The sequence below is a fragment of the Sarcophilus harrisii genome, chromosome 1 (genome assembly GCF_902635505.1).
Source record: "Sarcophilus harrisii chromosome 1, mSarHar1.11, whole genome shotgun sequence".
Classification (NCBI taxonomy): Eukaryota; Metazoa; Chordata; class Mammalia; order Dasyuromorphia; family Dasyuridae; genus Sarcophilus; species Sarcophilus harrisii.
In genome coordinates this window covers 460,681,404-460,695,874 of record NC_045426.1, presented here as the reverse complement: position 1 = coordinate 460,695,874, position 14,471 = coordinate 460,681,404, and the positions used below count along the sequence as shown (strand labels likewise).

General features: G+C 33.8%; 1 protein-coding gene across 6 annotated transcripts in view; it reads left to right on the top strand.

Moving 5' to 3' along the window:
* CHD7 (chromodomain helicase DNA binding protein 7) overlaps window positions 1-14,471 on the top strand; it is a 227,968-nt gene that overhangs the window by 193,402 nt on the left and 20,095 nt on the right. For all 6 annotated transcript variants that reach the window (XM_031946368.1, XM_031946366.1, XM_031946369.1 and 3 more), the window contains 8 exons: window positions 4,160-4,370; window positions 5,141-5,336; window positions 6,618-6,785; window positions 6,978-7,157; window positions 7,451-7,561; window positions 7,658-7,863; window positions 12,959-13,158; window positions 13,340-13,499. In XM_031946368.1, coding sequence (XP_031802228.1) covers window positions 4,160-4,370; window positions 5,141-5,336; window positions 6,618-6,785; window positions 6,978-7,157; window positions 7,451-7,561; window positions 7,658-7,863; window positions 12,959-13,158; window positions 13,340-13,499 — 1,432 coding nt within the window. The remainder of the gene's footprint in view (window positions 1-4,159; window positions 4,371-5,140; window positions 5,337-6,617; window positions 6,786-6,977; window positions 7,158-7,450; window positions 7,562-7,657; window positions 7,864-12,958; window positions 13,159-13,339; window positions 13,500-14,471) is intronic.

The following is a 14,471-nucleotide window of genomic DNA, read 5'->3' as shown; positions in this document are numbered from 1 at the left end:
AGCTCCTTGTAATAACTCCTACAGGAAAACCCTGGTCTGAAGAATGCAGCTATAAAGGCATGTACCTGGCCAGAAGAGTTGTTCTCTATAAGTATTTATTTTTCCAGGTACTTTTTAGCCAGAACTTTATTACTTAAATAAATCTGGTTCCAGTATTCAAGGTCATTTAAAACTTGGCTCCACCCTTTCTAACCTTATCTTATCTCTTACTGTGCTCCTTTCCTTGTTTTTCAAAAGTTCTTCTGCCTTGTTTATGCTGTCCACCATCCTGTTTAGGCTCAATTCCTATCATTATCCCCCTCCCTTCCCATAAGACCCTGCCCTGGGGGCACTTCTTCCTCAGAAGCCCTGATCTCTGCTAAAAGTAGTTCTTGATCTCTCTCACTCTCACTCTTCTTATATGTATGTCTCCCCCATCCTCTAACATTAGATTATAAATTCCCTATGATTCAGGTTTGTAGTGTTTCTATCTTTGTATTCTTAGCTCATAGTGTAGTGTCTTCCACATAGTAGGCATTTAATAAATATTTAGTTCAGCAGTCCTGGAGAATGGACAAGAAAGCATACTAAGTTAGTGCACTGTTAGATATGGAACCCAAAAGGAAGTCTGTAACCTTAGAAGATAAGATTAAAATTCTAAATGACTCTAATATACGTCATTTAATAAGGGAAAGTGAAATTTAATGTACATTTGTTTTTAAAGATGTACACTTTAAAATTTATTTTTTAAATGTACATGTTAAATAAGTAGTACAGTAGAAAAAGATTTAGCAGTGATGGTCTACCATCTAAATAAATCCAATATATACATCATTTAAAAAAAAAATCAAGCAGGCAATAGGGTTAAATAAATAAATCTTTATATTTAGTCTTGGTTCAACCTTTACTAACTTCAGTGAACTGTACTTATATTTAATATTAGAAAATTAGATAAGGTCTGTAAATGATCAGGATTAATTGAAGAATTTTTATCTCCCTTTCTTCCCCTCTGTGGGTAGTTGCCATCTGTTTTCTGTCTCCACTAAAAAGAGAAAGTAAAATTATAAAGGGAAATGGTGAAAATTGGTATACTTTATAAAGAGAAATTTTGCTAGCTTTCCTGTTGATTTGTAAGAGCAAATCATCTCTCTTGATGGCTTCAATATGCTGGTTAAATATCTGTATTAGGCCTTCTTCATGATCAAAAAAATCCAATCTTACAGTCTAGTCCTAACCCCCTTATATGATCATTTACTTACTTCAAATAAAAGTTTATATACAGAATTCCAGTTTAATTTAAATTAAAGCCATCTTAAAACTTAAAGATTCAGGAATACAAGTAAATGTTCCATATATTAAATAGTATTCCATGTGCCTAATTTGTGTTGTATGTATTTATTTACCTGTGTACACATGAATATATGGTATGCCTTTAAGATTTACAAAATAGGTCTTACTAGCAAGTGTAATAACTAACTTTTAAAATAGTTCATTTACCACTTAATTCTAATTATTAATTAATTCTAATTTGAACAATATTTGGAAAATTTAAAAATCAGGGATGTTCTTTGTTTTCTAGTTTGAATAAACATAAAGAAGAACATAAAAACTAATCTGTTTAACACAATATTTTAGGCTTCTGTTCAGTCTAAAAATTCTGCCTTTGTATAATAGCATTTTCACTATTTTTTTTTTTAATCAAGGTTTGTTTTGTCAAAATAACTATGTATCATTGTTAATGAATAAAAATATCCAGAATATTTAGTTTATATATTCAAATACCTTTTTTTTTTGGTATGGCAGAAACGGGAAGCCCTGGACTTGGAGTCAGAAAACTTAAATTCAGTATGGACTCTGACAGTGTGCTCTGATGATAAAATATTTAATGTGAATGAGAAAATATTTTGAATCCAGGACATTTTATTATTAATCAAAATGTCACAGAAGCACTTCCCAAATATTAAAGGGTTAGTCTTTTGACAATCAAAAAAGTTTTGCTTTCCAAGGACCTCTCACACCTATCTATCTTCTTAGAGGTAAATAGTGAGCCTAAGGCCTGGAATCATAAAGACCTGAGTTTAAATCCAGCCTCAGATATTTTGTTTGTGTGATCCTGGGCAAGTCACTTAAACTCTGTTTGCCTCAGTATTTTCATTTGTAAAATGGGTGTAATGACACCTGCCTCCCAGTCTTGTTAAGATCAATGTAAATTATAATTGTGAAGTGCTTAGTCCAGTTGCTGGGATAAGTACTATATAAGGTTAATAATTATGACTTATTTTAATGGGAATTAGTTTGATTTAAAGTGTAGAGGCCTGGGTTTAAAAAAATAACTATTGGTAGTTATAAGATTATGGAAAAATTAGTGAATTTTCAGTTTTGTCATCTATAAGATAAAAATAATAATACACTATCTTAATGACAAGATTTTATGAGAAAAACACTTTGTAGACCCAAATGCTATCAATATATGAGTTGTTGAGTAGTGGCAGGGAATCCTTTTTGGAAATACTGTTCCCTTATTCCCTTGCCATAGACCACCCCTTGTCTTTTTTTTTTTTTTTTTTTTTTTTTTTTTGCTTTACCAATTTATTATAATTTAAACTATTAAAGCTTAAAACCACACTAAGATCTTTGAAACACCCTGTGTGTTAATTTTTAAATGTTCTTCAGGAGAAAAAAAGTTAGTGTTTTCTATAAAGTTTTAGTACTTGATGAAGAAATTACATGCCTTTAACTGGTTCTCAGTAAAAAGAAAAAAAATCTGTATATGTACACACGTACACACACACACACACATACACCCCTAGTTAACATTTCATAATTGTATACATGACCATAGTGTAAGTTGATTTCTATTAGTAGCCTTTCAATAGATATACATTTGTAGTTATGTCATCAATTTTTAAAGGCAGTTCTTTCCAAACTTTATCTAATTTAAAAAAACCTGGACATATGCTTACTTCCTCCACCCTACTCCGCACACAATTAATTTAAATACTTGGGGGGGGGGAGGGGACTAATAATAGGAGGAAGAAGTTAATAAACTTTTGCTTAGCACATATCATGCCTATAGTTGCTACTAAATGATTGCTTGTTGATTGACAAGTTAGTTCTTGGGACTAGGGAGGAAAAATTCCATTAGGTGATGGTTTTATATTTATAACCCCTTTGTCTTAGACAGAAATCTAGTTCATAAACAATTTTATTTCAATCACATTTTTGTTCTGTCCAGAACATAGCTTGAATTAAAAGCCATGCCATATTTAATTCACAGACATGATTAGAAACCAGACTAAGGCTTTATATTTTTAAGTTGAAACTCCTTAGTAATATAGAAAGCTTTGTTTGCTACTGTCTAAATTATCCATCAACAACAAAAAGTCTGTCTGTTTTGGAGAAAGAAAATAATTTCATTCTCCTATATTTGTAATACCTCAAAACAAGTATCAAAAAGTGGTTTTTCTTTGGGGGGGAAAGGGAGAAAGAAGAAGAATTCAAGCTTAGAAATTCTTATATGAAATATTTACTGCAATGTAAATGAAAGATTTTTGGATAATTATAGGTAACATTTTTTTCCCTTGGCTAACTACCAGGGAAAAAATATCAAAAACAAAATGAATGGAAGCATTTTAAAAAATTAAAAATCATTAAATAACCTAGAAATACGAGCCTTGCTTTGTATTGATTTTGGGCAATGGCTATATTAATGTGTTGATAGACTAAAATTGCCATACTGTACTCCAGTTTTTAAAATGTCATTTTCTTAATCCTAGAACATATTTTGGTTGTTTGTGTTTGTGTTCCGCTAGTAAACATTTCTTCATTTCTTTAACAATTTAGCTTCCAAAATTTCAGTAGGTATCTGGCCCATTGGCTTGTTTCTGCCACTTCTGGCTTGACAGTCTGTTGTTGAAATTCAGTTATTACAGACAGCAAACACTTGTTTATTGGAAAAAATGTCTTTTTCCTTCAAATGTGTTATACTTAAAACTTTGATCCCTTCTGTGCATTTATGTTTTTGCATAGGCTTAGCTATGTATCAGTTTGTATATTCTTCATAAATATGAGTGAGCTTACACCGTTCCTATAGCCTACATCAGGTCTTGAAAGCAAGTTCATTGTTTTTAGTAATAAAAACCTTTTACAGTATTCACGTAATGCTGTCCAATCTCTGCAGGTGCTGAAGAGAAAATTTTGGAAGAGTTTAAAGAAACACACAATGCAGACTCTCCAGATTTTCAGCTCCAGGCAATGATCCAGGCTGCTGGCAAGCTAGTGCTGATTGACAAGCTGCTGCCAAAACTGAAGGCTGGTGGCCACAGGGTGCTTATCTTTTCCCAGATGGTGCGCTGCTTGGACATACTGGAAGACTACCTCATTCAAAGACGGTAAGGGCAACAGTATGATAAGAATAAAAATGAAATAAAAATCAACTTACAGATATATTAACTTTTTGACAATATAAGTGATACTTATGGTAAATGAAGTAAAAATTGAACCTCTAAAGTTTTCAGTGATCTAACTGATATTAGGGTAAGAGGTAGAAGATGAGAAATATATATATATAGTTACAGAATTATATGGCATTCCTCTTTAATTGTATTTTACATAATGATTTCAATGTGGTACCTTTGTAGATCTTACTGAGCTATCCTTTAGTTCATCAATTTCATCTTTTTTTTTAAGGAGAGGAGGAGTGGGATGGGGAAGGTGAGAGAAACATTTCTTACCAAGAATACAAATTGCATTTGAATTGATTTAGATAATGGGGGGGGGAGGCATTTTGTATGAGTTATTTCTATGACCCAAATATTATACTGAAAGGGAAAAAAAATGTTTTCAGGAAGATAATAGACAGGAGAGATGTCTGTTTTTTAAACAAAGAGAAAAAGATAACCCCCTTTTTACCCTGAACAAATACTGGTTTCAAAGAAAGAGTCTGACTAAATCATCTTTAAGATCTTTTATGGTTCAAACATATTATGAATTTAGCCCAAACATATTATGAATCTACATATTATTATTCTGCTAGTAAATAAACATGTCCATCATGCTGAATAGCATGAATATCTAATTTGTATTGAATTAAAGAGAATGAGGATTTTAAAGAAACACAAAATGACCTGCCAGACCTTTTTGTAACATTAATCTATTTCAGGTACCCATATGAAAGAATTGATGGCCGAGTAAGAGGCAACCTTCGTCAGGCAGCTATTGACAGGTTTTCTAGGCCTGATTCTGATAGGTTCGTTTTCCTCCTGTGTACAAGAGCAGGAGGTTTGGGCATTAATCTGACTGCTGCTGATACCTGCATCATCTTTGATTCAGACTGGAATCCCCAAAATGATCTTCAGGTAAACCCAGGAGACAAATTTTGCTTAGTTTTTTTTTTTTTTTAATAACATTTAACTATTGTGCTCATTAGTTTTAAAAAAAAGATCAATTAATAAGCATGTATTAAAGACTTGCTATATGCCAGGTAATGTATAAAACAATTCCTATTTGTAAGTAGTTTATATTCTAACAGGGAAGATCAACTGTGTATGTATTTTTTTTTTTATTTATTTAATAACCATTTATTTACAGGATATATGCATGGGTAACTTTACAGCATTAACAATTGCCAAACCTCTTGTTCCAATTTTTCACCTCTTACCCCCCCACCCCCTCCCCTAGATGGCAGGATGACCAGTAGATGTTAAATATATTAAAATATAAATTAGATACACAATAAGTATACATGACCAAAACGTTATTTTGCTGTACAAAAAGAATCAGACTCTGAAATATTGTACAATTAGCTTGTGAAGGAAATCAAAAATGCAGGTGTGCATAAATATAGGGATTGGGAATTCAATGTAATGGTTTTTAGTCATCTCCCAGAGTTCTTTTTCTGGGCATAGCTGGTTCAGTTCATTACTGCTCCATTGGAAATGATTTGGTTGATCTCGTTGCTGAGGATGGCCTGGTCCATCAGAACTGGATCATATAGTATTGTTGTTGAAGTATATAATGATCTCCTGGTCCTGCTCATTTCACTCAGCATCAGTTCGTGTAAGTCTCTCCAGGCCTTTCTGAAATTATCCTGTTGGTCATTTCTTACAGAACAGTAATATTCCATAATATTCATATACCACAATTTATTCAGCCATTCTCCAACTGATGGACATCCATTCAGTTTCCAGTTTTTAGCCACTACAAAAAGGGCTGCCACAAACATTCGTGCACATACAGGTCCCTTTCCCTTCTTTATAATCTCTTTGGGATATAATCCCAGTAGTAACACTGCTGGATCAAAGGGTATGCACATCAACTGTGTATGTAGTGTGTATGTGTACACATGTGCATGGCTATACATATATATTCTGAATAAATATGAATAAAATAAATATTTAAAGCAGATAAGTACGAGATTAATTACTTAAAATTTTGTAATCTAATTCTGGTAATGCTATATGCTTTATACCAAAAAAGCCAGTTTATGTTACTTTGTTAAGTATATTAAACATTATAAAATAATTATATCTTAATGTGTTATTAATATTCTAACCCATAGCTAAACTCATTAGATTAGTTATATTGCAATTGAATATTCTTCTTCTCTACCATCCCACACTAATTTCTCTATCTTCCAGGCCCAGGCTAGATGTCACAGAATAGGACAAAGCAAATCTGTAAAAATCTACAGATTAATCACAAGAAACTCTTATGAAAGAGAAATGTTTGACAAGGCAAGCTTGAAACTTGGCCTGGATAAAGCTGTTTTACAGTCCATGAGTGGAAGAGAAAATGCTACAAATGGGGTAAAAAAAATGTCTCTAAACTCTGTACTGATTCCTTGATTATTATGAAGTTTATACTAATTATAGAGGCAAGATAATTTTATTCTCAGAAGAATTAAGTATTTATTGGTATCATGCTTTATTTTACCTGAATTTATATATTTTCTGTCTTTGTGAAATGCAGTGTCAATGCATTCTATTCCTTGGTTTTAGGTGCAGCAGCTTTCCAAGAAAGAAATAGAAGATCTTCTACGCAAAGGTGCTTATGGTGCACTTATGGATGAAGAGGATGAAGGGTCTAAATTCTGTGAAGAAGATATTGATCAGATCCTTCTGAGGCGGACACACACCATTACTATTGAGTCTGAAGGGAAGGGCTCTACATTTGCTAAGGTGTGAATTAATCTGTTACAATGAGATCTGATTATGTTAGGCAGCAGCAGAATAAAGGGGAAAAAAAACCACTGCTTTTTTTTTGATAACTTGCTGTTATAATGTTAAATCAAGACTTTGTTCAATAGCTGTTACCTAATTGTTGAATGAATGATTGAATTCAGGAAGAATGTGTGTGTGTGTGTGTGTGTGTGTGAGAGAGAGAGAGAGAGAGAGAGAGAGAGCGAGCGCACGAGAGAGCGCAATTTTTAAACAATTACATATTTATTGATACATGTATCTTTAACCTTCAGGCTAGTTTTGTTGCATCTGGAAATAGAACAGACATATCCTTGGATGATCCAAATTTTTGGCAGAAGTGGGCTAAAAAAGCTGAATTAGATATTGATGCTTTAAATGGACGAGTGAGTAAAAGTCCCATTCAAATATTTATCTCATTTGTAGAACTGTTTTTTTTTTTTTTTCACAAGTTTCACATTTCTTTCTGGTTTTTGTTTCAGAACAATCTGGTTATTGACACTCCAAGAGTGAGGAAGCAAACTAGACTTTATAGCGCTGTGAAAGAAGATGAGCTGATGGAATTTTCAGATTTGGAAAGTGATTCAGAAGAAAAGCCTAGCACAAAGCCCCGGAGACCTCAGGACAAGTCACAGGGTTATGCAAGGAGTGAATGCTTTAGAGTTGAAAAGAATCTTCTAGTTTATGGGTAAGCAAACTGACTTGAGATATAATTTAAGCTTTTCTTTATTTTATGGTTTTGGGTTGACTAAGTTACTAGATTTTGAGATGTATAATATGATCAAGTGATCAAGGTCACAAAACTTGAAAGGCAGCATTGAGTCATGAGGACTCAACTTAAAAGTTAGAATGACACAGACTCTTTTACTTACTAATTTTGTGGTCATAAGTACATTTTTTTAAGGCTTAGCCTTTATACTGTGGGGATGATCTTCATGTTATCAGTTTCTGAGTGAGGTTCATATAAGAAAATATGCATAAAGTACTCAGCATCTCTAAAACACTAACTTTTAGATTGTCATTATTAATGAAATATATAAAATGAGAGTATTCTGCCTATTTCCAGGGATTGTCTGTGGTGATGATTAATAGTAATGGAATCATTCATAATGAGGGGAAAGTCTGCTTGTCCAGTGTTAAAATCCTCAGCAATGGAAAGAAACCATTTCTAATCAGATCTAGTCAAATAATCAAATCCCTACCAAGAAAAAATATAGCAAGAATCTCACTGGTCCCTGGAAGCTAATTCTTTCTTTCTATATATTATTTGTTTCCTAAATCTTTTGCTTGTAATAATACTACTAATGATATTTAATTATGATAATGCTTTTGTTAACTATGTAATAAGTTATTAATTCTATTAATTCTAATGCATCTATTAATGCATTGTGTTAAAGATTGCAATTGTGTTTTTGTTATAATAATAATAATATGTATTATTTATTGCAAAAGATGTATAAAAGACAATAAAAACAAGTTCCCTTGAAATCTCTTCTAAGTCACCTAAACACTAGCTTAGAGATAATGTGTTGGAGGGTAGGATAAAATTCTTTAGAAGATTACTGGATATTAGATGAATCATAGTTTGTTTTTTTAAAAGCTTTTGCATATGGCTTCTCTTTCAGTTTTTTAGTTGATGGCCCCTATAAATTGAATTTCATTGCTATGATTTACAGGACATCCTGTGTAACAGGTGTATATTATCTTTTCCTCTCTTAACAGCTACCCTAAGCCAGGAACCAGGTGGTGTTCATTGAATAAAAGGGGGAAATTGAGATATTTTGTATTAGAAGTATTTGACTTTTTTTTTTTTTAGATCCTGTATTTGTTTTGGTTTTGGTTTTGTCTTGTTAACAAGTAACAGTTACTCTTCATTTTCTCCTCATTTTCAGATCCTAGCCACCTAAACTCTCAGATCACTTGGGAGGCTAGTATATGTAACATTTTCTTTTGTAGCTTATACTTTTCAAAGCATTTTTTTTTCTTGCTAACTCACTATAGAAAGGATGGATATCAGCCACACATCATTTCTTTCACATAGACTTGCACTGAGATTTCAAGCAATGAATTATTTGTTAAAAATCCATTATAATTGAATAACTAAAATGTAAATATGTAAACTTGTATTATTATGATACAACCTTGAGTTTGCCTTTCATGTCCCTGGGCTTCAGTTTCTCAAAATAAGTGGTTGAACTTATGATCTGCTTTCCAGCTCTTAGATGTGTAATTCTAGGAACATAAAATCCTAGGATGGTGATTTTTGAGGGTACTTTTAAAGTTTGAAATTGTATTTTGCTAAAGTTCCAATGAGTCCTTTATGTTGCTATTTTCACTTTTTCTCCATTATTCTAACACAACCTTAACTTGTCCCAAAACAACTGTATTAAACATTTTGAATTTCTGATTATCTATTATTATCTACTATGCAGATCTATGCAAAGCAAGCCTGATTCTTGAGACTACCTTTGTCTAATCCCTTTGCTATCTCTCTCTTCTCTAGTTAAGTCTCTAAGTGCTAAATTCTGGGGATGCAAACAGACAATCCTCCAACAATGCAAACAAACCCAGGGAGTTTACTGTCTAAAGGAAGGGACAAAATACAAACAAATATGTACAAAAGAAGCTATATACAGGACATAGCAAGAATAATTAAGAGAAGAAAGACATTAGAATTAAAAAGGTTTGGGAAAGACTTTCTGTAAAATATAGGAATTTAGTTGGGACTTATGGGAAGCCAGGAAAGTAAGTCTGTGGTATTGAGGAGGGAGAGCAGAAATGAGAGAGATGGAGTATCTTGTGGATGGAATGGCAAGAGGCCAAGCCACCAAGTCAAAGGATGTGACTTGGGAGTAAGGTAGAAGATAATACAAAGTTAGGCGGGGAACTAAGTTATGACAGGCTTTGAATGCCAAAGAAAGCATTTTGTATTTAATCTTGTAGGCAATAAGGAACTACTGGGAATTTTTTGAGTAGAGTAGTGACTTAGTTGGATCTGTATTCTAAAAAAAATCACTTTGGTGATGGATGGAAGGAAGATTAGAGTTGGGGGAGAAGATGTAGGTGGATCTACCAATAGGCTGTTGCAGTAGACTTAACTGTGAGTTGATGAGGGCCTGTACTAGAATGATGACAAGTTGGAGAGAAAGGCACATATTTTGAGAAATGTAACAAAAATGAAATCAACAGGTCTTAGCAAAATCTTGGATATAGGGGGCTGGGTTGGGGAATATAGTGAGAGATAATAAAGTCTTGAGCGAATCTGAGACTAGGAAGATGGTGTCTCCCTCATCAGTAATTAGAAAGATAGGATAGAAAGAAGGAAGGTAGGGAGGGATAATAAGTTCTATTTTGGTTATATTGAGTTTGAGACAAGTAATGAGCATCCAGTTTGAGATATCTGAAAGGTGACATGATGCAGTATTTGAAAGCTGCAAAGAGGCTGCATCATAGAGCTGATAATTAAATCCTTGAAAGTTGATGAGATCACCAAGTGAAATAAAATAGAGGGAGACTAGAATAGGGCCTAGGATAGAGGCCTGAGGAATACCTATGGTAAATTGGCATGATCTAAATAAGGAATATTCAAAGGAACTTTAGGAATGGTCAGATAAAGAGGACAGGAATCAGCAAAGAACCAAAAACTTAAGAGAGGGAGATCATCAGTGTCAGAAGCTGCAGGAAAGTCAAGGAAAATAAGGATTGAGAAAAAGCTCACTGAATTTGGCAACTATGAAATCATAGGTAGTGTTGGTAGAATGAAAAAATCAGAAGTCAGATTGAAAGGAAATAAGAGGAGAATGAGAAAAGAGTGAAAGTTGGAGACGCCTATTCATTGTGCATGGCCTTTTCAAGACTACAAAGAGTAGAAGAAATGGGGATGGAAGAATCAAGTGAAGATTTTTTCAGGATGGGGGAGATAGCAAAACATTCCATGGCAGTTAGAACAAGTCAGCAAGTAGAGAGAGATTAAAAATAAGTGATAGAGTGAAAATAACTGAGGGGACAATCTAAGGGACAATATGTGATAGAAAGGGATTACTTGATGACTGGAGGGGTTAGCTTTTGTAACACATAAGGCTACTTCATCTTATGACTTGGGGTAAAGGAGAAGATAGTAGAAGGCTTCAAAATGATAGATAATGAGGAAGAAAGGAGAAGAATAAATTGCCTCACAGTGAATGGCTTCAATATTTTCTGTAAAATAGGAAGCAAAAATCTCAGCAGAGAAGTTTGGTATGGCTATGAGGGAGCCATGGAAGGTTTGAGGAGAGATGAAAAGTTACTCTGGACAAAGGGATAGTGAGTTGATAAGGAATATATATTAGTATTATCTAGCAGTGAAGTTATTTAAAATTAGTTTTTAGTGGTTCCAGTTAGAACAGTTGCGTAATTTTCTCCACTTTCATTCTTCATAGGAGCAAAGGTGCTAAATGGTAGAAGTGTTTCCAAGGATGAGACTTGTCAGGGCATAATCAGTGATGTGATAAGGTAATTAAGGATTAAAGAGACCAGGACAGTACCCAGTTGAATTAGTCCCCTAAAGATCAGGTTGGCTTAAAGAAGAGAAAATAAGGGGAGAGTGCAATGGAGATGGTCTGAGAGAGAATTGATGGGTAACTGTGGATGAAAAATAGGATTTTATGAGGAAAAACAAGAGAAGTGAGGAACCAGTATTATTGTGGTTAGATGAGGAGATTTTAGAATTCTTGAACATGGAGGTAATACATTTGTGAATGATATAGCAAGATCAAGGGTATGTCTGTCTTTGTGTGTGACTGAGGTGGGAGCTCAGGGGAAATGAGTAGGTTGAGGAACTTGGTTAGGAAATTTGAAGGACTATGTATGTGGGTGCATCTGTGTGTCTATCTGTCTGTCTATTAATATGAGGGCAAGAGTTGGGGAAGGGAGAATAATTGTGAACCATGTACTGAACCTGTTGAAGAAGGAAGGAATGATTTGGGGATTTGGGACAACAGCTGCCAGAATTTTAATTGGGTGGCATATACTAATAGAATGAACCTTAAAATGATCGAGGTACAGGGAGAACCTAAAAAAATAGTGGGGAGCAAGGAGTATTCTAATTCCCCTGCTTTGACTAGTAAGCTGAAGAGAATGATTGAAGATCCAGTCAGTACTGGAAAAGATACAAGTATCATGTTTCCCCTTTTCCCTAGCATTCATATTCAAGAGTTGGTAATTTTAATTTTTCTTTTGAATGAATGGCACTATTGGATGCTTTTATTATTTGATTATTGCTCCTTTTTCATAAAGAAACTCAATGCACTTTACAGTTTTTTTTTTCATTAATTTTCAGAACATCCCTTTGAAATATATTGAGAGGACATACTAATATAGCACTCACCTTACTGCACTGTTCTGTTCAGGGTGATCACTCTTAACCTTGAACTATTCCTCTAGTTTAAAAGAAGTATATGGCATCAAATCATAAAGATATTTATTTGAAGGGAGAAAGGTATACAATATATTCCCAAATCCCTGGATTCTATTAGTATTTTGGGACAACCCACTCTGCTGCATCTGATTTGGAAGGCTCATGTTAGACATGTGTACTTGATTATTTTTAGGGTAGTTCAATTGCTGCATTTACAAGCAGTAAACTTATTACCTACTCTGTAAAATAAATACTCAATTTTTGAGTGCTGAGTTTTCCTGACTTGACCTTAGATAAAATATCATTAGTACTAATCAAAAATTTCACAGCATAACTGATTTATGAAGATTAAAATGAAAGCCTCACACACTGAATATTTTCCCTACAGTTGGGGTCGGTGGACTGACATCCTTTCTCATGGACGTTACAAACGTCAACTAACTGAACAAGATGTGGAAACCATCTGCCGTACCATCCTTGTCTACTGTCTCCATCATTACAAAGGGGATGAAAATATCAAAAGCTTCATTTGGGATCTGATCACTCCAACAGCTGATGGCCAGACCCGGGCCTTGGTTAATCATTCTGGTATGTTGGTGTCATTGCACTATTTGGGGTTCATTGGTGGCAAAGAGCTGGCTGAGACCTTTGTGACATACTGCTATTAAAAAGATGTAACATAAACCCTATATTTTCCTGTCTCTTAAGTATAAATATCTGACTCTGACACTGCAATTTGGATGGTGAAAAGCTTTTATTATTATTATAGGCTTATCAGCACCAGTGCCAAGGGGAAGGAAGGGAAAGAAAGTGAAAACCCAGAGTGCACAGCCAGTGCTGCAAGATGCTGATTGGCTGGCAAGCTGCAACCCAGATGCCTTGTTTCAGGAGGATAGCTATAAGAAACATTTGAAACATCACTGTAACAAGTAAGCTTTTAAAGAATTAGTAATTGTGAGCATTGTTTCTTTTTGAAAATGTGTGGTGTTTTTTTTTTTGGTTTTTTTTTAAGGCTCCTGGAATGTATGATTAGTGTCTTTTGCACAGCTGTTCTGTCTCTCTTGAAGCATCAGAACAACTCAGATGATGCCTGCCTGGGTGGTTATCAAGTCTTTAGAAATGATTTATTTCTAACAAACATTTGGTAAAAAGTTATGGTCAGTTTTTATGTGATTCAGCATTTAGCTAACTTTAGGAAAAAATTTCAGCGGAAGCAGATTTTTTTTTTCTCTTTTCTTCTCATCCCATCCTATTAATATTTTCCAAGTAGAATATAGCAATTTAACAACACAAAATAAATAGAATGTATTTAATTTGATCCCATTTCAGTACTTTATAGTACCTATTGGGCATTCAGAAAATATTTGTATAATTGAATTTTAATATCAATTATTAGCAAGCTGTTTATATAACCACAAACTAAAGGAAGACCCATATACATTAATGCTTCTATGCTATTATTGAAAGGAAAGTTTCAGAATCGGAAACATTAGAAAATATTTGCTTATAGTTCTGGGACTTTTTTGCAGACTGATTTTGATGATGATATTTTCCAGATTTTGTACATAAAGATTTTCTTCCTTATGTCTTCTCAGTTTATAATACTAATGCACTTTATTTTTAAAGGTAGCAACCTAGTAGTATCTTCTAAAAAGGCATCCCAAGTATTACTGTTAGCAGACTTCCATTTGCTTGGGATTTATGGAAACCTTATGATTTCTAGTCATATCCTTTTGAGTTTTGAATCCAAACAAACCAGGAAATGAGACTCTTCCAAAGTAGATACATTTCCCTTAGTTTAATGTGGGAACAATGGCTTATGCTACCAGGCGCTGCAGTTTCATTTCCCTCTCTAATACTTCTAACAGACTTCCTACCTTAGTATGGTCCCTGCAGTTACA